We start from the raw sequence: 20,358 nt of genomic DNA on the forward strand, positions 1-20,358 counted from the left end.
GTTAATCCCAGTGCGAAGTTCCGATACTCCAGGCAAACCATTAAGGGTTTCCCCGGTTTGATAGAGAGACTGGATAATAATAATTAATTCATACCTTTGATATCGTGCCTTTCACATCAAAACATTAACCCCCCCGCCCCACCCCAAGTTCTTTTGCTCTTCTGATTCCCTTTTCAATCCACGACTGTTCGAGGGACACCACTGTGCGCAATTGGCTGGCGCATTTCGCTCACGAAATACACGGAATCCTAGGTTTTATAAGTAGGGAGCGTAGAATATAAAAGCAACCTGCGGCTAATACTTTCTTGAATTAGGTAAGCAGGATGGGTCCCTCCAGGGAGAGAGTGCGCATTCCATTCCAACAACCTGTCTCTGGGGTTTCCATGTGTGGGTGGGATGTGTGGAATTCTCGGTCTGGTTTGGATACTCTTAAGCATCTTGATAGGTTTCTGCATGTGTCAGACACATGGCTGATCAAAAGAAATGCAACCCGGCAATACTAACCTTGTATAAATCGTTAGTTGGATATAGTTAGACTATTGTGTCCTGTGTTGGTTACCCCACTTTAGGAAAGACGTCAAGGCGACTGAGAGGGATGCAGAGGAGATTTAATAGGATGATACCGGGGGAGAAGTTTTTGGCCTCTGAGCGGAGACTGGGGAAACTGGGACTTTTTGTGTTTTAACAAAGAGAGGTTGATGGATAACCTGATCGAAGAGTATAAAATTATGATGGGTTTTGATAGTCAATAGGAAGAAATTCTTTCCACTGATCATTGACTGGAGCGTTTTGATTTAAGATAGTAAGTAAATGAGCAAATGGCAAGTGAATCGGGCAACTTGTAGACATTGTCTGACCCTTTCTCATATTGGCCATGAGTTTGGGTTTAGCCAATTCTCCACTTCAGCTGGCAGTGGTTTGCCAGAGTGTCTGACACTCGGAAACCCATCACCGTGCTGTAGAGTATCCAAACCAAATTGAGAGTTCCTTATATGCATCCTATCTACACATGAACATTTTCCTGTGTCTGAAGAGCCTAGGATTGGGGACCCCAGAGCGTGTGTTGGGGTAACTGCTGGAGTCTAACCAGCTAAAACCCACATAGCTTGCCATTGAGAGCACTGTCTGGCAAGCTTTCCCACTGCTCATCCAGCTAAGACCACCCTCCCAGTTAGGGCTTTGGCTTCCGGGTTAAGGAGGAGGATATTCGGTCAATCAAGCACCAGCTCTCAGAACAAAATATCCGTTCATTCCCACTAACCATGTATCTATGCCACGAGTCCCATAGCATAGTGCATTTGCCTCGCAAGCAAGAGGACACGGGTTTGATTCCTTGGCAGGATGAAACCTTAGGCAAGTTTCCCTACTCCACACGCCTCTGTTTAGCTAGCAGTAAGTAGGGACCCGGTTGTTAGTCTATTGGGGGACCACTTTTTGGAGGTAATAATCCATCAAAAAAAAATTGGCCACCCAATCCACAATTGTTTGTGGATAGGGTAACTTGTAGATATTTATCTGACCCTTTCTCACTGCACTTTACAGTATATTCTGTGAAGCACTTTTGAGACGTCTCAATAACATGATAAAGCACCTTATCAAATGAAGTAATTTATTATTATCTGCCACGCTCCAATCAAACCCACTTGGTGACTGAAATTGTTTTCTCGTTCGCAGATCAAGAAGAAACAGCAGGATGTTATGGGTTTCCTGGAGGCCAATAAAATAGATTTTAAAGAGATGGACATAGCGGCAAACGAGGACAACAGGATGTGGATGCGAGAAAACGTCCCGGGGGAAAAGCGCCCACAGAAGGGCAACCCTCTCCCTCCTCAGATCTTCAACGATGCCCAGTATTGTGGGGTGAGGCTCACTAACAACCACAGTAAAAACTCGCATGTCGTATCAGTCGCGACTGCAACATTTAACATGACTTACACAAAGTCCGAATTACAGGCAAACTTGTAGAAGTTGTGTAAAATCCGATTTAATCAATAATCATCACTGCACATGTGCAATTCACTGCAGCCGGTAAGTGCACATGCAGTGACAGGTCAAGACCACGTATCCTGCGATTCAAAGCAGCCGGTAAGTGCGGAAGTAATGGAGGGTAGGGGAGAGGCGTTACGAATTAAGAGGTGATTAATACGAGTGGCGCAAAGAAATCTAAGTGGTTTTGATAGGAAACTGAATGGGACTCGGGTAGTGTAAGACTTGGGCATTTATAGGTTTATAAAGATAAGACTTGTGTGAGTTTTACTGTACTTAAAAGACCCAGGTGATTTGCATACATTTATACAATGTAATATTTATGTACAGTGACTGTCGACTGTAATGCTGTGGAATCCTGGAGCTTAGTGTTTTGAGCGCTCGCCTCGCAATCGAGAAGTCCCGGGTTCGATTCCTGGACAGGGCAAAAAGTTTCTTTATTCCACACGCCTACTTACATAGCAGTAAGTAGAAACCCGGTTGCTAGTCGATTGGCGGAATGCTTTTGCCGGGGATAATAATCCCTTCAACATAAATAAATAATTTGGTCACGCAATCCACGACTGTTTCTGTTTGTGAGACACTGCTGTGTGCAATTGGCTGCCGTGTTTCGCCCACAAAATATACAGTCAATCCACTTTACAGTATATTCTGTGAAGCGCTTTGAGACGTCTCGAAGACGTGATGAGGCGCTGTATCAAATGCAAGGATTACTATTAATGTGGCTGCTTGGTTCTGCAGGACTTTGAAGCTTTCTTCAATGCCAAGGAAGACAATGGAGTGTATGGCTTTCTGCATCTCACACCTCCTCCTGGTTCAAAGGTAAGAAAAGCAGCAGATTTTTGGCCTGTCCGAACTATTAAATTTCCACAGGAATTTTCACTTTAAGAAATGCCGTTCCATTCCTGCGCACTTTACACAGCGTGATGGTCTCGAGCGTGAATTGAAAGCCTTGTGCGTGTTTTGCACGAAACAGATCAAAAACGTTTAGTCTCTCTCAATAATAATACGACGCTCTGGCGACAAGCTTGTGACCTGTGCTCCTGCAGTGGTTAGCACCCTCGCCTCGCAAGCGTGGGAATCCAGGTTCAATTTCCGGTCGGGGCGAAACCTTAGGCAACTTTCTTTACTCCACATGCCTCCGTTTACCTAGCAGTAAGTAGGAACCCGGTCGATTGGCGGATCACTTTCTGAAGATAATAATAATAAATACTAATTTTGTAACTCAATCCAATTATCGGACACTGCTTTGTGCCATTGGTGTTTTGCCCACAGAATGTACAGTCAATCCACTCTGCAGTATATTGAGACATCTCAACAACGTGATAAGGCACTATATCAAATACAAGGATTATTATTATTATTGTGGTCCCTTTCGGATGAAAGTTCCTCAGTGCATTCTTTTCCCCCCCGCCCGCCCCCCCCCCCAAAATAAAACGCTCCTGTTTGGATTTTCATTCAGGTTCCTTGTTAACATCAATTTCTCAACACAAGTTGGTCAGTGAGACCACAGGGGCTGGCTGGTTTCAAAAAAATAATAATAAAAGCAACATTGCACTAGAAGGAGCTTTGTTACACGCAGTTGGATCCTGTCATAGCATAGTATAACATCGTGGTTTGTGGGCCTGTGAAAATCACACCCCATGTTATTTAACACAAAATAATCAACCTCTAGTCAGTGGTTCCAGGTTGTCAGGTTGGTGCTGACATCACTTCCAGTGTGTCCGTAACCAGGGGACACAAATATAAGATGGCGACTGGGTGTGGGTGGGGAATCTAAGAGAGAATTTAGGAGGAACTGTTTGACACGGAGGGTCGTGAGGTTGTGGAACTTGGCTGCCTGAAGCAGTGGTTGAATCCGAGAGTGTAGATACATTTCGAGAGGAAGTTTAGGAAACTTGCCTAAGATTTCGCTCCACTCAGGAATCGAACACGGGTCCTCTCGCTAGTGAGGCGAGCGGGCTAACCATTATGCTACGGGACTCCAGGTACAAAATTGCTGTCCACCTACCTCCACCACTGTTATAAGGTGAGAGCCCTGTGGATTGTGGTGCCAAGGTAGAGCACAGGTTAAACCAGAGTTGGGCTTCCATGAGCAACACCAAATTACATTTACGCACAGCGCCTTTCACGTCGGGAGGACGTCCCAGGGCGTTGGGACAGTTGGGCATTTGCACCCAAGATGGGGGTGCAGCGAGGGTAGGGTTAGGAGGGTGACCAAAAGCGTGGTTGAAGAGGAGGGTCTTGAGAATGGCCTCGAAGGAGGCAAGGGAGGGAACGAGGCGAAAGGACTTTGGGATGGAGATCCAAAGGGTGGGGGGCAGAGAGGCTGTTGACCCGACCGCCGATGGTGGGGCGGGATGGGGCTGGGCGGGGGATATGAAGCAGGCCGGAGCCTGCTGAGCGGAGCGAGCAGACGGGTATTGTAGCTTTCCCTCTGTTAAGGTGGGGAGGGGGGGAGAGGAGGGGGGAAGCCTGAACTGATCAGTGGCGGGTGGGCGTTTGTGTGAGAATCTACTCTTTCCTTTGCAGGAAGCCAATCAGGCCGAAATCCTTCAGAACGGCGAGACTCCAGGAGACCACACTCCAAACGCTGTAATTAAGCTTTGATTTCTTTAGCTCTCGCCGTCTCTTCCACGTTTGCCTTGTGACGGCCGACACCTTCCACGCCCTTTTCTGACACCATTCCTCCGCCCGCGCCTACGTCTCCCCACCCCACCCGCGCTCAATGTTCTTCCCTCACCCTCTGTAATTCCATCCTGGAGCCCCTGCGCCTCGCCCCCTCCCTTCCCTCCTTCAAGGCCTGTCTCAAGCCCTTCCTTTTCGCCCGTACCTTCGGTTGTCTTCCTTTCTGATCCCAACTCCATCCTGGGTACAAAACCACTCACTGTCCAGTGCCTTGGGACCTCCTCCCGACAAGAAAGGCGCTATATACATGCATTGTGTTGTTGTTGAAGCATGGACTGTGTCTCTGTTTGGCTCTGTGCTGTCTGGTGATCAGTCGCATGGTCCTTTGTGGTTGAGGTATGTTGTTTGCAACAGCGTTTACATCTGAACCCATCGTTCAGTCAGACGCAGGGAAATTCTGCTCCTTGTGGTCCCCAAAGTGTATAATGTTCCCCCACCGCTCTCTTAATACAGACGCTATAGACTCACCACTGCAGAGCATACGTTCTCTTGTGCCCAATACACATGCGGTTTTCTCTCATTCTGTTTTTTGCTCTGCATCTCTCTCTGTTTCTATCTCTGTGAGTATGTATGTGTGTGTGTTTCAGCGCCTTGGGACGTCCTCCCGACATGAAAGACGCTATACATATGTAATTTTGTTGTTGTCCAACCTTCAATCCTCTTCGATCTATACCCGCTCCCGCTCAGTGATGTCATCCGCAGGCTTGGGGTCAATTGGATGACACGCAACTCTATCTCGTCGCCTCCACCCTCGACTGCAGGACCGTTGATGTCCTGACTAACTGTGTGTCTGACATCAAGCCCTGGACGAGAGCCAACTTCCTCCAGCTCCATGTTGGCAAGACAGAAGCCCTCCTGCTTGGCTCCCGGCCTCTGAAATTATCATTATTCATGGCTGCACTCGTCACCTCACCGTAGCCAATACGAAACCTCGGTGACCTTTTTCGACCCTCGGCTATCCTTCAAACCCCATTTTCGTGCCGTGACCCTTTCCGCCTTTCCGCACCTCCGCAACATTGCCACCTCTGCCTCCGTTTCTCGCCTCAGGCCGCCAAGATCCTGATCCACGCTTTCATCGTGTCCCAGTTTGACTACGCCAACTGCCTGCTTGCTGGACTTCCCAACTATTCCCTCCACAAGCTGCAGATTATTCAGAACTCTGCAGCTCATGTCTTCTCCTGCATCAGGCCACCTGAACCAATTGCCCCCGTTCTTGCCCTGGCTCCCCATCCCTCAGAGAATTGAGTACAAAACCCTCGTTCTCACCTTCAAAGCCCTCCACAGTCTTGCTCCCCGCTACCCCTCCGACCTCCTAACCCTGTATCAGCTTGTCCGCTCTCTCAGCTCGGCGGACACCGGCCTCCTTCAGGTCCCCCGCACTTCCTTCCCCACCATTGATGGTCGGGCAATCAGCATCTTTGCCCCCACACTCTGGAACTCTATCCCGCCATCCCTCCACCTCACCTCCTCTCTCTTGCCTCTTTCAAGTCCCGTCTAAAGACCTTCCTCTTCGACCATGCCTTCGGCCATCCCTCCCACCCCCTCCCTGCCCTCCACCCCTCCTGACCCCAGCTTGGATCCAAAAACCCCGACAGCTTTCCGACATGAAGGACGCTATACAAGTGTAATTTGTTGTATTGTGTCTCTCTCACTTTCTGTCTCTCTCTCTCTCTCTGTTTATCGTTGTTTCTATCTCCATCTTGCCTGTTTTGTGTGCCTCTCTTCCTTGCTCTGCTCTGTGCCTTGCATGGCTCATCTCTGCCGTTCTTCTCTCCATTTCCCCCCACCGGTTGCCAGGGCCCAGAGCAGCGCTCGTGTGTTCCTGAGGACGCTCAGCTTGAAGAAAATATTGAAATGTTGCATAATCACATTGAGCAGTCGACAGACGTAAATGTAATTATGTATTCATTTGTACCTGGCAGCGTTTGTGGCGTGGGGCATGCGTTTGCGTCCGTTTGTGCTTGCGTTGGGTTTTCACGCATCATTTTTGCCTCTTGTTTGGTTTGTGGTGAAAATGTATTAAACTCGCGTTGACTGGAGTTCTCTGTCCAGTTGAAATTCACAACCTGCGCCCGGGCTTTTAATTTATGGCTGGTGTTTAACAAGAGCATTTGTTGTGCCCTGGACTTGGGGAAAGTCGGCAAGGAAAATTCTACTCATTGTGGTCACTAAATTGTATAATCTTCACCCTCTTACACCAGCATCGCTGTATTGTTCACTTTCTTACACCAGTGTGGTTAGTAATAATAATAATACGGTCATCTGATACAGCGGCTTATCATGTAGCTTCACAGACTATCCTGTAAAGTGGATTGACTGTGTATTTTGTGGGAGAAACTCGGCAGCCAATTGCGCACAGAAATGTCCCACAAACAGTCGTGGATCGAGGGACCGAATTATTATTACTTTTTTTGGTAGGGATTATTACCCCCGCCAATCGACTAACAACTGGGTTCCTACTTACTACTAGATATCAGAGGCGTGTGGAGTAAGGAAACTTGCCTGAGGTTTCACCCCGCCTGGGAATCAAATCTTAGCACCTGAGCTGGAGGTGGGAGCTGGGAGTTAGCTGGGAGGGGAAAGCTTACAGGAAACGCAATCAAAGATGCATGAGACAGACCTGGAACGATCAGAGTGAGTAGGATGGAGCGGGGCAGAACGGAAGAGAATAGGGCAGAGTACATGAAGCTTGTCATGCTTTACTGAGATTTCCCACCTCAAGCCCCTGCGGATATTCGTAGTCATTGGGGATCAATTTGGGGAGGGGTGCGGAGAGGGAGTAAGGGCTTGCATGCAAAAATATGAGCCGGCAACACATGATTTTTTTCTGGTCCCTGGACCCAGGAAATCCACTGATTAGTTATCTTTATGATAATAATAATCCTTGCATTGATATAGCACCTTATCACGTCGTTGAGACATCTCAAAGTACTTACACTGTAAAGTGGATTGACTGTGTATTTGTGGGCGAAAAGCAGATTCCAGTTTGCACACAGCAGCCAATCGAGTGACTGACCAATTTTATTTTGGGGGGAGGGATTGTTGGCCAGGACACCGGGGGTTGGGGGGTGGGGAGAGAATCTCCCTTCTCTCGTTAAAGACGTTAAACCGAGGACCCGTCTGCCTGTTCAGATGGATGTTGAAGATTCCCCTGCGCTATTGAACAAGAGAAGGACGTTTCTCTCTCTCCCGGTGTCCTGGCCAATAATCCCCTGAATAAAATTGGTCACTCATTCCATGGCTGTTCATGGGACACTGCCGTGCGCAACCGGCTGCCGCGTTTCGCCCACAAAACAGAGCCAATCCACTTTCCGGTATATGCTGTGAAGCGCTTTGAGACGTCTCAACGGCGTGATACAGCGCGATATCAAACGCAAAGATTATTACTATTATTTGTAGGTTCTAGCGTGGCTTACACTCTATGCTTCTCCCTGAATGTTGGGTGTTGCCGTGTGCAGGAGAACATTGCGGAGAACGAAGGCCAGACCCTTGTGAACGGCAAAGATTCTGACCCAACAGGCGAAGCGGAGGAGACTGGGGAGGAGGCTCTCAAAACTGTAAATTCTCTCTTTTATTTTCTGCCTTTTCCCTTTTCTTGAGTGACTTTAACCCTTTCCGTTCACTTTGTAACCCTTTCCGTTCACTTTTTAACCCTTTTCACGTTCCGTTTTTTTAAAAAAATCACATTCCTCTTCCTTTTCTCGAATGACTAATCATTCCTTTTCCTCTTTTAAACTCTTTTTCTCTCACTTTTATTTTATCCTTTTCATTCACTTTTTATTTTTTTTAAAAAAAACCTTGCATTTCTCTTCATTTCATTTCTTTGGATCAATCCAATTAACACAGCAGATTTTGTGTGTGTGCGTGTGTCAGTCTGAGTGTCTGTGTGACACGTAGCATGTAGCATGATCTAAATATCATTCACTCTTCACTCTCGTCTTTAATTAGTTACAGCTCGCCAGCCCCCTTGATCTCATGGTATCCCAATTGCACTCGCTTGGTTTTGTGGGGGATTATTGAAGGTTTTATTTTATAAGTTGTTGAGCTGGGAAATAGAGGAGTGGAGCGCTTCAAAGCCCGTCTCAAGACCCCCCCCTCTTCGACAGCTCCTTCGGGTCACCCTCCTACACAACCCTCCCTGGCCTCCACCCTTCTTGATCCCAACCCCCAGCTCGGGTCCAAATCCTTGAATGTCCAGCACCTTGGGACGTCCTCCCGATGTGAAAGGCGCTGTAGAAATATAATTTGTTGTTGTTGTTTCGAGTCGGGAGGATAAAACCAGTATCCCGTTTACATTAGCCAATTAAAATACGCACTGCTCGAAATAAATTCAAAATATTTATTGGCCACAAGCATACACTTTGGCGACAACCCAAAGTCTTAAATGAAGGCAGAGTCGTAATACATAAAGGCATTTATGGTTTGAGCCGGGTGGGAAAGCTATCCGACTCAAGTCCCTCAAGTACAACTCAACCTGCCTGGCTCAAACACCCAGTGTTTATACTTTTGTTCACATGCTCTGACACGTACAAAAAAAAACAACCCTCTTAAACACAGTAAATCTCTGTTTTGGCAAATTAAGCTCTGTTCAAACAAGTCAACAACAACAAGATTGCATTTATAGAGCGCCTTTCACGTCGGGAGGACGTCCCAAGGCGCTGGACAGTTGGGTCGGGACCCGAGCATTGGGGGGAAATGGTCAGGGGGAGGGGAAGGAAGGGAGGGAGGGAGCGAGGAGGGGGTAGAGAGTGGAGAAGGGAGGTGAAGGCACGGTTGAAGAATCCTTACAAATGGAATTAAGTGAGAGGGCTAACAAGTTAACAATGTTCCTCCCGATGGAAATAACTCGGACCGTTCCTGCCGCCTGTGCGGTGGAGGTAACTGAAACGGTGAGACAAACAGGAAGGTGACGTTCTTACAGACAATGAGGCATTCCTACCAATGGAAACAGTATACAGTGAGGCTCCATTCAAACCAGTTTGCATACCCTTGATCATGACATCACGCTATTAAGTTGCCTCCATCTCCCCTCCCCCATCATTTACACGATGGGCCAAATGCCCTTCTCCCTGTGCTGTAGGTTTCCCACTCCCTTCCCACCTCGCCGCTCTGGCCCGCTAGGAAGTTAGCGAGTGTTCGAGTGTATGGAGTGAAAATTGGACTGGGCTTGGGCGTTGCATCCCATAGCTTGAATGAAACCTTGCACCCTCACTGAGCCAATTGATGCGTGATAGCAACAGTCTTGGCTTAGTGCAGTGTGTGTGGACCTATCTTGTCACTCAGTGCCTCGAGAGGTGTGGAGGATGGGGTTATGGAGCGAAGAGGTGAAAGAAAAGGTAAAATTGGGATTGAAATCCAAGGTTACCTTTGTTTGAAAGCTTCATTAAGTAGGGTTTCTGCAGCTCCAGGGTAGTCAAACACTTCCTGCCGTCTCTGTTGCTATTTCATTCCGCCTTTCTCTCCTGCTTTCTCTCGCCCATGTTTTGCCTTCGTGACTTTACCAGGAAGAGGAAGGGGAGCAGCCAGTGACAGAGGTTTGGACCGTTATGTGTTTCTGTTGCTAAGACTTTGTGAATGAGTTGCTTTTAATGTTGCGTTTACGCTGCTGGGAAGCAAAGTGATTATTCTTCCCGTGGGTATGTGAGTGTGTGTGTGTGTGTGTGTGTCCCTCTCTTTCTCTCTCTGGGCATTGGAAAAACTTGATTTATTGTTAAAAGCCCATCTCCTTGTTGCACCTCAGTCCCTCTAGCTACTCCATCCCACCATTGGCTGGTAGGCTTTCAGCCATTTTGCCCCCCCGCCAACTCTCTAAAACTCCCATCCTGGAGATACTCCACTTTAACACTCCCACTCTCCCCTCACTCCCCACCTTTAAAACCAACCTTAAGATCCATCCTTTAGACTCGGCTATCTTTGTCCCCTCATTCACTCCCCGCTCCAGAACTCAGCCTCCCAGTCAGCCGTGTGTGAAATGCTTTGAGGCGTCCTCCCAATGCAAAAGGTGTGATGTATAGTTTGTTGTTTGAAATTAACACTGTGCTGGCTACATCAGCAGGAAACCAGCTCAACTTAGTGACGAGTTTTCCCTTTTGTGTGTGTGTTGGAGACACGAATCCTGCACTTCACTGATGTGTTTCATGGGGTGGGAGGAGTGGATAGACTAGAAATAGAGAAATTAGCCCTTCATAAACTGCTACCTAGCAATACCAGCCCCAGCACATGACACACAGAAAGAGGCAGAGACAAGCCTAGGGTTAGGGCGCCCTGTAACCTGACCAACTTTGCCTGCACAGAAGCAAATCCACTGCCGTTCTGTGAATATTGTAGATTGTGTATTGGAACAGAAGTCAGAATTGAGAACGGATAATCTGCTCACTTCCTTACTCCACTCGAGACCTGAAATTCCACCGTCGCCTTAGCCTGTGGCAGAGAATTCTGTCGTACAACTTTCAGGTCACCCACAAAAACCTGCGCACGGTTCTTCAGTCACTGGAGGTGGGGATTCCTCCCACTTGGGTCCTGTTAACCCTCCACAAGCCAAAGCCTTAGAGGATAGGTGGCCCTAGCTGGACAAGCAACGGGAAAGCTTGAGAGCCCGTGCTCTCAAGTTGGGCTAGATGGCGTGTTTCCATTCTGTGTAAAATGTTAACGGTGCATCCTGTGTGGGATGTACAATCATTCAGAAGAGCTGCTCCTCCAACAAGGCTTGAATGATCCGTCAGGGTTGGGGTGGACATAAGAATTTGCTGGACAAAAGAAGACGAAGGTCCATCTAGTTTGCCTTCCAGTATCCTAGCAATCCCATGGAAGTGGCTGTCAGAGCTGAGTGGGGTGTGGCGGGGGGTTAAGAAGAAATTGGAACAAGCACGTGTAGAGGAGTATGGAGGAGGGGTAGGGGGGATTGGGATTTCTTGGATCTTCTCAGAGGATGAAGGGGATTGGGGACAGTCAGCTTCTTGAAGCATGTTTGGGTTTGGGAAGGAAACACTGACTTGGGAGAAAGTTGGCCAATTAGGCTCCTGTACGTTTCTGCGGCTGTAACATTCTTCGGTGTCATTGAGAGTGACTCACCTATCACTTTGTTTCTGTTCTCTGCTTATCATTTTGCCAGGGGGATCAGGAGGTTGCGGATCCAGTCACAGAGGTTGGGATCACTCGATAAATTATGAATGACTTTTTTTTCCTTTTTTTAAAAAAAACTCATTTTCTTTATAAAGCGATAACGAGTTGTCAGATATAATAGTTTTTAACCTTTTTATTTTTTCATTTAAAACAAGTTCTGCTTGATTTGTGCTTAAGATTTATTTTAACTTTTACATATTATATAATACACACACAAATTCTAATGATTACTAGTGATGTCTAGAGGCTTTTCACTTTAACTCATAATTAACTGAAACTCATTTGAAAACGCATTCTCTCCCGCGCCAGGCTCCCTAAACCTATCGCCCCCATCCTCGCCCGCCTCCCCATCTCCCAGAGGATAGAGTTCAAAATCCTCGTCCTCACCTTCGAAGCCCTCCATGACCTTGTTCCTCCCTGCCTCTGTGACCTGCTAACCCCATATCAACCTCCGTCCTGATCCATGTCCCCCGGCCCACCATTGGCGGTCGAGCCATCGGTCTTCCTGCTCCTACCCTATGGAACTCCATCCCTCAGTCCCTACTGTCTCGCTCCCTCCCTTGCCTCCTTCAAGGCCCACCTCAAGACCGTCCTCTTCAACCGCGCCTTCAGTCAACCTCCTACCCCCACCCTCCCTGCCCTCCACCGTTCCTGATCCTAACCCCAGCTCGGGCCTAAATCCCTGATTGTGCAGCGCCTTGGGATGTCCTCCCAACGTGAAAGATGCTGTAGAAATGTAATTTGTTGTGTTTTTCACTGTTTTTTGCTGTGTTCTCGTTATAACTAACTGAAAACGCATCTTTTTTTAAAAAAAAATCCCAAAAGAAAATTTCAGATCTTTTTGTTTAAAGCTTCCCTCCTTAATTTAGGATGAAGAAGAACAGCCCGTAACTGAGGTAGTTGGTTTTTGAAGCTCTTGTTTTTCTTCATACCCGTTAGCCATTCCATCCTGTAGCTTTTACATATCATCCTCATACAGTAATGCGAGTGCCTTCACAAGTTGATGTGATTAATCTTGATACTGGAGCAGACAGATACCAGCCAATGTCTAGCCTGCTTCTCTGGCAGGGTATCACAGCAGTCCTTCTCTAGGTCTGCAGGGCTGTACTACGAATTGAGCAATCGCTAACATAGGAACGTAGAAATTGTTAGACGATAAAAGACCAAGGTCCGTCTAGTTTGCCTTCTACCATCCTGGTAGTCGCATGAGTTTGGCTCATCGGCAGGACTTGGAAGGCCAGACCAGTCATTGGAGCAGGGAATCAGCTCCCATTAACTCTGCATGCCAAAGCCCTAACAGGTGCTTGCTGGACAAGCTTGCCAGACAGTACTATCAATGGTAAGTTATGTAAGTTATGTGGTTTTTAGCTGGTTAGGCTCCATCAGTCACCCCCAATTCCCATTCTGGGATCCCCAAGCCACAGCTCTCGCCAACCTGTACCTAATACTCTCTGGAATTAGGTAAGCGGGATGCATCCCTCCCTCTAGGGAGAGAGTGCGCATTAAATTCCAACAATTTATCTCTTAATATTGTCACTCTGTAGTTATGGAGATCACTGTTGGAATTGTTACTCTTTGGTTATCGTGACCACAATGCAGTTTTCCACAATGCTGCACTATTTTTCCAATGGTGTAGGTCTAATGTAGTACATGGGATTGAAAAAAGTAAATCCAGAACAATACTTTCAGGTGTACCAAGACAGTAGAACAAGAGGACACAGTTTTAGAGTTGCAAAGGGTAATTATTTCAGGTCAGACACCAGGAAGTTTTTCTTTACCCAGAGTATATTAACAACTGGAGCAGGGTTACCAGGAAGGGTGGGCGAGGCCAGGACACTGGGATTCATTTACAAAGTAGCCCGTTGCTGTGATTGGGGTTGGGGGGGCGGTCGAGCAGTGGACCAAAGGCAACTCTAATTGTAGAGGAAATCAAATGTGAAGAACATGGTGTTGGAGGTATCCATCTGTTCCTAAACAATGTGTAGTAACCTTAGTTGTGTGTGAGAGTGTTTCATCTCACTGGTTTCATTCATTATTTTCTCTCCTCTGCTGTCACCTGGTAACCATCTCCATAACCTGGTAACCATCACTCATCATATTATCTTTTGGTTTCTTTACATTGATCTCTCTCTCTCTCTATCTCCCATTACACAAACATGTAGGAAGAGGAAGACGAGGTGCCAGTGACTGAGGTAGTCTCTCTGTAATAAGCACAAGCAGCCATGACGGTGTCTATTAAACCCAAAGTGCGCACTGACTAGGTGGTTGTGGGGAACGTGCTTGGAATTCAATTGCCCGCTTAAAACTATTTGACATTTCAATGTGAGGGAAAACTTACAATCAATTTAATCAATAATCAGGACTGCGAATTTGGTCACTTTTGCCACGGAGTTGCTGGCTCTCTGGATAAATGGTTTTAACTTCCCGTCCTCCAGAAGAGATGTTAAACCGAGGTCCTCTCCACCTGTTCAGGTGGGGGTCAAAGATCCCGCGGCGCTATTTGGAAAGAGGAGGGAGTTTCTCTCTCCTGGTGTCCTGGCTGACAATTCCCCAAATAAAATCAATGACTCACTCCATGGCTGTTGTGGAACATTGCTGTGCACAACTGGCTGCCATGTTTCGTCTACAAAAAAAGAGTCCTGTAGCTCAGTGGTTAGAGCACTTGCCTCGCAAGAGAAACCTGGGTTCGATGCCCGGCAGGGCGAAACCTTGGGCAAGTTTCCTTACTCTACAAGCTTGATAATAATCCCTCAAGAAAAAAAAAATAATAATTTGGTCACTTCAATCTGCGACTGTTTGTGGGACGCTGCTGTGCGCAATTGGCTTTTGTGTTTCGCCCACAAATTTATAGTCAATTCACTTTGCAGTATATTCTGTGAAGCACTTTGAGACGTCTAGAAAACGTGAAAAGCGCTACATCAAATGCAAGGATTATTATTATATACCAAATATACATTTTACAGTACGTCATGCGACACATCCCAATAACGTTCTAAGACGGTATATCAAATGCAAGGATTATTATTTTGTAAATCTCAAAAAAAAGCCAGTGGTCATCTGATTGGCAACTATGTCTCCTGGACACGCAAAGGAGGAATTGGCTGCCTTGTTTGCCTACAACAGTGCTGGCCAAACCTTTGCGGTTGGCCAACAAAATAGATTTAACTAATTGAATATTTCTTGATTTACGCCAATCACGGGAAAAAAAACACCCTACTGATCAAACGTGGACTTGTGTGCCTTTCTGCCCCACCCTCTGGAACTCCATCCTGGAGCCTCTCAGTCTCACCCCCTTCCTTGCCTCCTTCGGTCATTTTCCCTCATTTTCTCTCCCACCTCCGCCTTCCACCTCTCCTGATCCCAACCCGCAGCTCGGTGTCTAGCATCGAGACGTACTCCCGATGTGAAAGGCGCCGTGTAAATGCAATTTGTTGTTTTGTCTGTTGTTATTAAAAGAAATTGTCTTATCGGTTTGGTGGGGGAGTCCTCACCAGGTCTTATGTGTTGAGCTGTGTATCACTGTCTGTCACTGTGACCCATTGTGCTTTCCTGTTGACTAGGATGAGGAGGAGGCTCAGGAATCGGACGACGAATCTTAGACAACATATTTATATTCATTTTGCTTTTATACGATTTCATCTGCAAGGGTTTAAGGTAAAGTGCGATGTCACGCCCACATCCTGACCCAGCATGTGCAACCCAGCATTAATCCTTGTGAATTACCATTTGATAGCACAAGACATAACTGAATTAATTCAGTATTAACTGGTGCTGGGCTTATCATTGGTGATTCTGTCTCTGTTTCCTCTCTTTATACACCATTGACCAGTGTATAGGGTGTCCACAAAGTTCTGTTACTTTTTTTCCCTCTACAGTGCACTGACCAACAACTGAAACATGTGGCTTGCATTTAGAAGTACTTAATTGTATTAGGTACAAATGTTTAACTGTATTTAGAGGTCCAAAGGATGGGTGTGAGTGTGTGTGAGAGTGGTAGATAATAATCCGTCGCCATGTTCGAAGCCACATCTGTGACGAGGATGGAGTGAGGAGGGGAAATGCATCTCTGACAGCTGGTTTCAGCTCCTCTGTAGTCTTGTATTGCTGTTTTGTAAGAGGACTTTGTGACCACCCTGTACATTAGGTCCCAGGTGTAGAGGTTTCACCCAGATCTCCATTGACTCTCTATTTTCTTCGTGTTTCATGGAGCGTTCCACAATTTGGCACATTCCTTTATCTCTGCCACCTGCTAAAACCTTACCACCTTGTCTGCTCCCTCCACTCAGCGGGCATTGGCCTGCTCCATGTCCCCCGCCCTCCACTATGAGTGGTCGGCCCTTCAGCCTTTCTGCCCCACCCTCTGGAATTCTATCCTGTAGCCCCTCCGCCTCACCCCCTCCCTTGCCTCATTCAAGGCCCAGCTCAAGACCCTCTTCTTTGACTGTACCTTCGGTCATGCTCCCATCTCCACCCCTCTTGATCCCAACCCCCAGCTCGGGTGCAAACCCTTGACTGTCCAACGGCTTGGGATGTCCTCCTAACGTGAAAGACGCTATACGAATGTAATTTATTGTTGTTTCTTTCCGCAAGTTTTATACTGAGTTACCGTAAAATAACTTCAAAGTGGAGACTAAATTCAACTGATTGTTAAATTCTCAATGTTCTGAAATACTACTGATAATTAGAGAAATCTAGCCCCCGCCATGTGTTTTACGTGTTTTTTGATTGACTAATTCTGCACTGAGCCCTGGATTTTGAAGATTGATTGCATTGTAAGATTTAATTCAAGCAAGTGTTTTACTATTGTCTGTGGGACAGGACGAGTGGAGGGAGTTTGTGGAGAGAGAGAGAGAGAGAGAGAGAAAGAGGCGTCTCCGAGGGCAACACGTGTGGAGACATACACTAATGATTCTAGATGAGATTGAGTTAGCAAAACCCAAAACAATAAGTTAAAGTGTTCCAAGACAGCAGAACAAGAGTACACGGACTTAGAGTTGCAAAGGGGCAATTTCAGCATGGGCACCAGGAAGTATTTCTTTACCCAGTGGGTAATTAACGACTGGGCCAGGGTTACCAGCAACGGTGGTTGAGGATAGAACACTGGGACTCATTTATAAAGTAGGTTGATGTAGTTTAGGGTGGGGGTGAGAATGATAAGGTGTGGTTTCTGGAGGGATTGGTGGCGTCTTGTAGCGTAGTGGTTAGCTCGCTCACATCGCAAGCGAGAGAACCCGGGTTCAATTGCCAGGCGGGGCAAAACCTTAGGCAAGTTTCCTTACTCCACACGCCTCGGTTTACCGAGCAGTAAGTAGGAACCTGGTTGTTAGTCGATTGGTGGATCGCTTTCAGGGTGCTAATAATCCCTTAAAAAAAAATGAAAAAAAAGATTTGATCACTCAACCCACGACTGTTTGTGGGACACTGCTGTGCGCAATTGACTGCTACGTTTCACCCCCACAAAATACAATCAATTTACTTTACAGTGTATTCTGGTGAAGCACTTTGAGACGTCTCAACGACGTGATAAGACGCTATATCAAGTGCAAGGATTATTATTATTAATGTTCTCATTTTGGTTTCATTTTCTCTTTCTCTCGTCCACACCTTTCCTTCCTCTTCTCCCCTCCCTTCTCTCTTTCTCCCCCCACCCCCCACTCCCCCATAGGAAGCAGACAGTCCAGTAGAACAAGCACCAGTAGAACCTGCCCCGGGAACACTATGATCCCCACAACGGAAGAAAATCAAGCCGCACCTCTCCTCTCCAGACAGCCTTACTTTCCCCTTCGATGAGCACCCATTTGGACAGAGGAAGGAACTTTCATCGCCCAGTGCTCTTGCCAATCTGAACCATCAGTTACCACCCCCACCTACCCCTTAAGTTTTGAATGATTAGCTGCTGCTCTGATTACATTGAACGGATGTTGTAGAGCACATTTAGTGCCTTCTTTTTGTTGTTGTTGTTGTTGGTTTTCTGACGCTGAACTTAAAGCTTGGTTCAACTCGCTCTTTAAAGAGCTTCAATCCTTCCTCCACTTTGGAGCCTTAAATCAACATTTTCTCCCAGTGAGTGCGAACAGGCAGACGGGCAGGGAGGGAGCGAGGGAGGGAGAGAGGGAGAGAAAGGGGGTGAACAAAAACAACGCCAATGATTTGTGAAACCTTGCCTCATCTTTCTGAATGATGAGTTGCCTTTTATTTGTGGCTTATTTCTCTTTTCCTTTTTGCCAAGTCTTTCTTCCATTGACAATCGATCACTGTGAATGCTGGGAGATTGTGGTCCCGGTAAAATTATGCTATGAATTGTTTTTTTTTAAAGAAAAAGCTTAAACAAACTTGGTTTAAACGCTGGTTTTCTTGCTCTTTGCGAGCGCTCTTTGCATCGGTCTAATTTGAGGGAAGGTAGATGGGTTTGCTGACCAGGAGGGTCCAGCGTGAAGAAGACTCATTTCAAACATACACGTCTTCGTTTACAATAATTGGGCAGGGAATCCTCCCCATCAGCTCCTGTTAACTCTGCCTGAAAGCCAAAGCTCTAATGGGTAGGCTGGACCTAGCTGGACAAGTAGCGGGAAAGCTTGCCAGACGGTACTCTCAATGACAAACTATGTGGCTTTAGCTGGTTAGAATCCAGTAGTTACCCCATCACACACTCTGGAGTCCCCCAAGCCTCGGCTCTTGCCAACGTTTCCGGAATTAGGTAAGAAACGGGTATCCCTCCGGGGAGAGAGTGCGCATTCCATTTCAATACATGGCAATTCCATGGATGCATGTTTGATGTGTTTCCGCAGGTGACATACACCGACCTGGCTGATCTTAAAAAAAAAAAATTGTTTCGATCACAAAAATCTTCAGTCACTGCTCCCTGAGCCTCTAACTCCCTGCCTCAATCCCTCCACCTTGCCCCCTCTTCATCTATCTTTAAATCCCACTTCAAGACCTATCACAGTTGGCTGTGGAGTTGGCTGTGGAACACTGCTGTGTGCAATTGGTTGCAGCATTTTTCCCACAAAATATACGGTCAATTCACTTCACAGTATATTCTGTGAAGCGCTTTGAGACGTCTGAATGACGTGATAAGGCGCTATATCAAATGCAAGAATTATATTACCTCTTCGACCGTGCCTGTGGTCACCTCCCCCTTCTCCCTTGCTTGTCTAACCTTTGCGGTGTAAGCTGTTTTTTGTTACTGAAAGCAGTGAGTAGTGATATGGTAATGGAGAAGTTTCCTATTCACAATGCTGTTCTGTAACTACGATAGTTTGGGCTCGATGCGGTGCATCTCCCAAACCTTGTGCAACAGCAGATCAGCGGCAGCAGTAAATTCTTGGAAGCTACCCATTGTTTTGGTGGGTCAGTAACATGCTTGCCTCGGAGTCAGAGAGTTATGGGTGCGAGTCCCACGTGAGGACTTTGAACTCTCATGGCCTTGGCTGACACCAGTGCAATGCCGGGGAGGAGGGTCACTTTGTCGGAGATGCCGTCCTTCGGAAGAGATGATAAATTTGATGGACTTGAGCGGAGAGCCCTGCAGCGGGAGGAGGGAACTGAGTGGTGAGGTGGAACAGATTGAGAATTCTGTTAAGGAATTTGGTGAGAGTGGGAATTCAGTGCAGAAGGGCAAAGAGATGCAGAATTATAAAATATATATTAAAATAATATAAAACATGTCTGGGAATATGGCTGGTAAGCCATGTGGGAACTCCAGGATGCTTTGGACAGACACGCGTGTAGGAAGAGCCTCCAGCTGCTTGAGCTGAGGGTTTCTGAGCTCAAGGAGAGGCTGGTGTCACTACATAGCATACGGGAGGCTGACGAGTTCATGGATCGAATGTTTCAGGAGGGGGTCACCCCCACACCGGGTTCAGAAGGAGAGTGAGTGGGTGACCACCTGGCATGGTAGGAAGGGGAAGAGGCAGTGCTAAAAATCCACTGAGAGTGTGGCACTCACAAACTGGTTCTCTGTATTGAATACCGGTCAGGGTGATGACACCTCTGAGGAAGGGAGTCAAAGCAAATGGATGCACAGGGGGACACAGGGAAGAGTGTCAATGCTATTGTCATTGGGAACACAGTGATGAAAGAAGTAGATAGCCATTTCTGCAACCAAAGACGTGACTCTCGCATGGTACGTTGCCTCCCTGGTGTCAGTGTTGAAGACATCACGGAAGGGGTGCAAAACTTTCTACAGGGGGAAGGGGAACATCCAGAAGTCATGGTCCATGTTGGGATCCATAATGTAGGGAAAAAAGGGCTGAGATCCTACAGAGAGAGTGCCAAAAGCTAGGGAAAAAGCTAAAGAATAGGACCTCAAAGGTGGTCATCTCTGGATTACTCCCAGTACCTCGTGCAAGTGAGTATCAAAACAGTAGGATCAAACGCATGAAAGCATGGCTGGAGAAGTGGTGCAGAAAGGAGGACTTCAGGTTCCTGGATCATTTGGACCAGTTCTGGGGCAGGTGGGACCTGTTCTAGGTGGATGGGTTACACCTGAACAGGGCTGGGACCAATGTCCTCGCTGGGAGGTTAACTAGTGCTGCGGGGAAGAGTTTAAACTAATTTTGA

The 20,358-nt window shown here is 47.0% G+C and overlaps 1 protein-coding gene across 10 annotated transcripts in view; it reads left to right on the forward strand.

The window, feature by feature from the left end:
• LOC103190845 (SH3 domain-binding glutamic acid-rich-like protein) overlaps window positions 1–18,128 on the forward strand; it is a 29,194-nt gene extending 11,066 nt beyond the window's left edge. For 2 of the 10 annotated variants that reach the window (XM_042334155.1, XM_007911740.2), the window contains 11 exons: window positions 1,675–1,860; window positions 2,728–2,808; window positions 4,519–4,581; window positions 6,472–6,567; window positions 8,133–8,231; window positions 10,179–10,208; window positions 11,786–11,818; window positions 12,666–12,692; window positions 13,959–13,988; window positions 15,357–15,450; window positions 17,462–17,527. In XM_042334155.1, the coding sequence (XP_042190089.1) occupies window positions 1,675–1,860; window positions 2,728–2,808; window positions 4,519–4,581; window positions 6,472–6,567; window positions 8,133–8,231; window positions 10,179–10,208; window positions 11,786–11,818; window positions 12,666–12,692; window positions 13,959–13,988; window positions 15,357–15,395 (684 nt within the window). In that variant the 3' untranslated portion in view covers window positions 15,396–15,450; window positions 17,462–17,527. Of the gene's footprint in view, window positions 1–1,674; window positions 1,861–2,727; window positions 2,809–4,518; window positions 4,582–6,471; window positions 6,568–8,132; window positions 8,232–10,178; window positions 10,209–11,785; window positions 11,819–12,665; window positions 12,693–13,958; window positions 13,989–15,356; window positions 15,451–17,461 lie in introns of all 10 variants that reach the window. The other 8 variants (XM_042334157.1, XM_042334156.1, XM_042334161.1 and 5 more) reach the window with 8 other exon arrangements.
• Window positions 18,129–20,358: the final 2,230 nt, after the last annotated feature.

Source organism: Callorhinchus milii, unplaced genomic scaffold, assembly GCF_018977255.1.
Source record: "Callorhinchus milii isolate IMCB2004 unplaced genomic scaffold, IMCB_Cmil_1.0 Scaffold4, whole genome shotgun sequence".
Taxonomy (NCBI): domain Eukaryota; kingdom Metazoa; phylum Chordata; class Chondrichthyes; order Chimaeriformes; family Callorhinchidae; genus Callorhinchus; species Callorhinchus milii.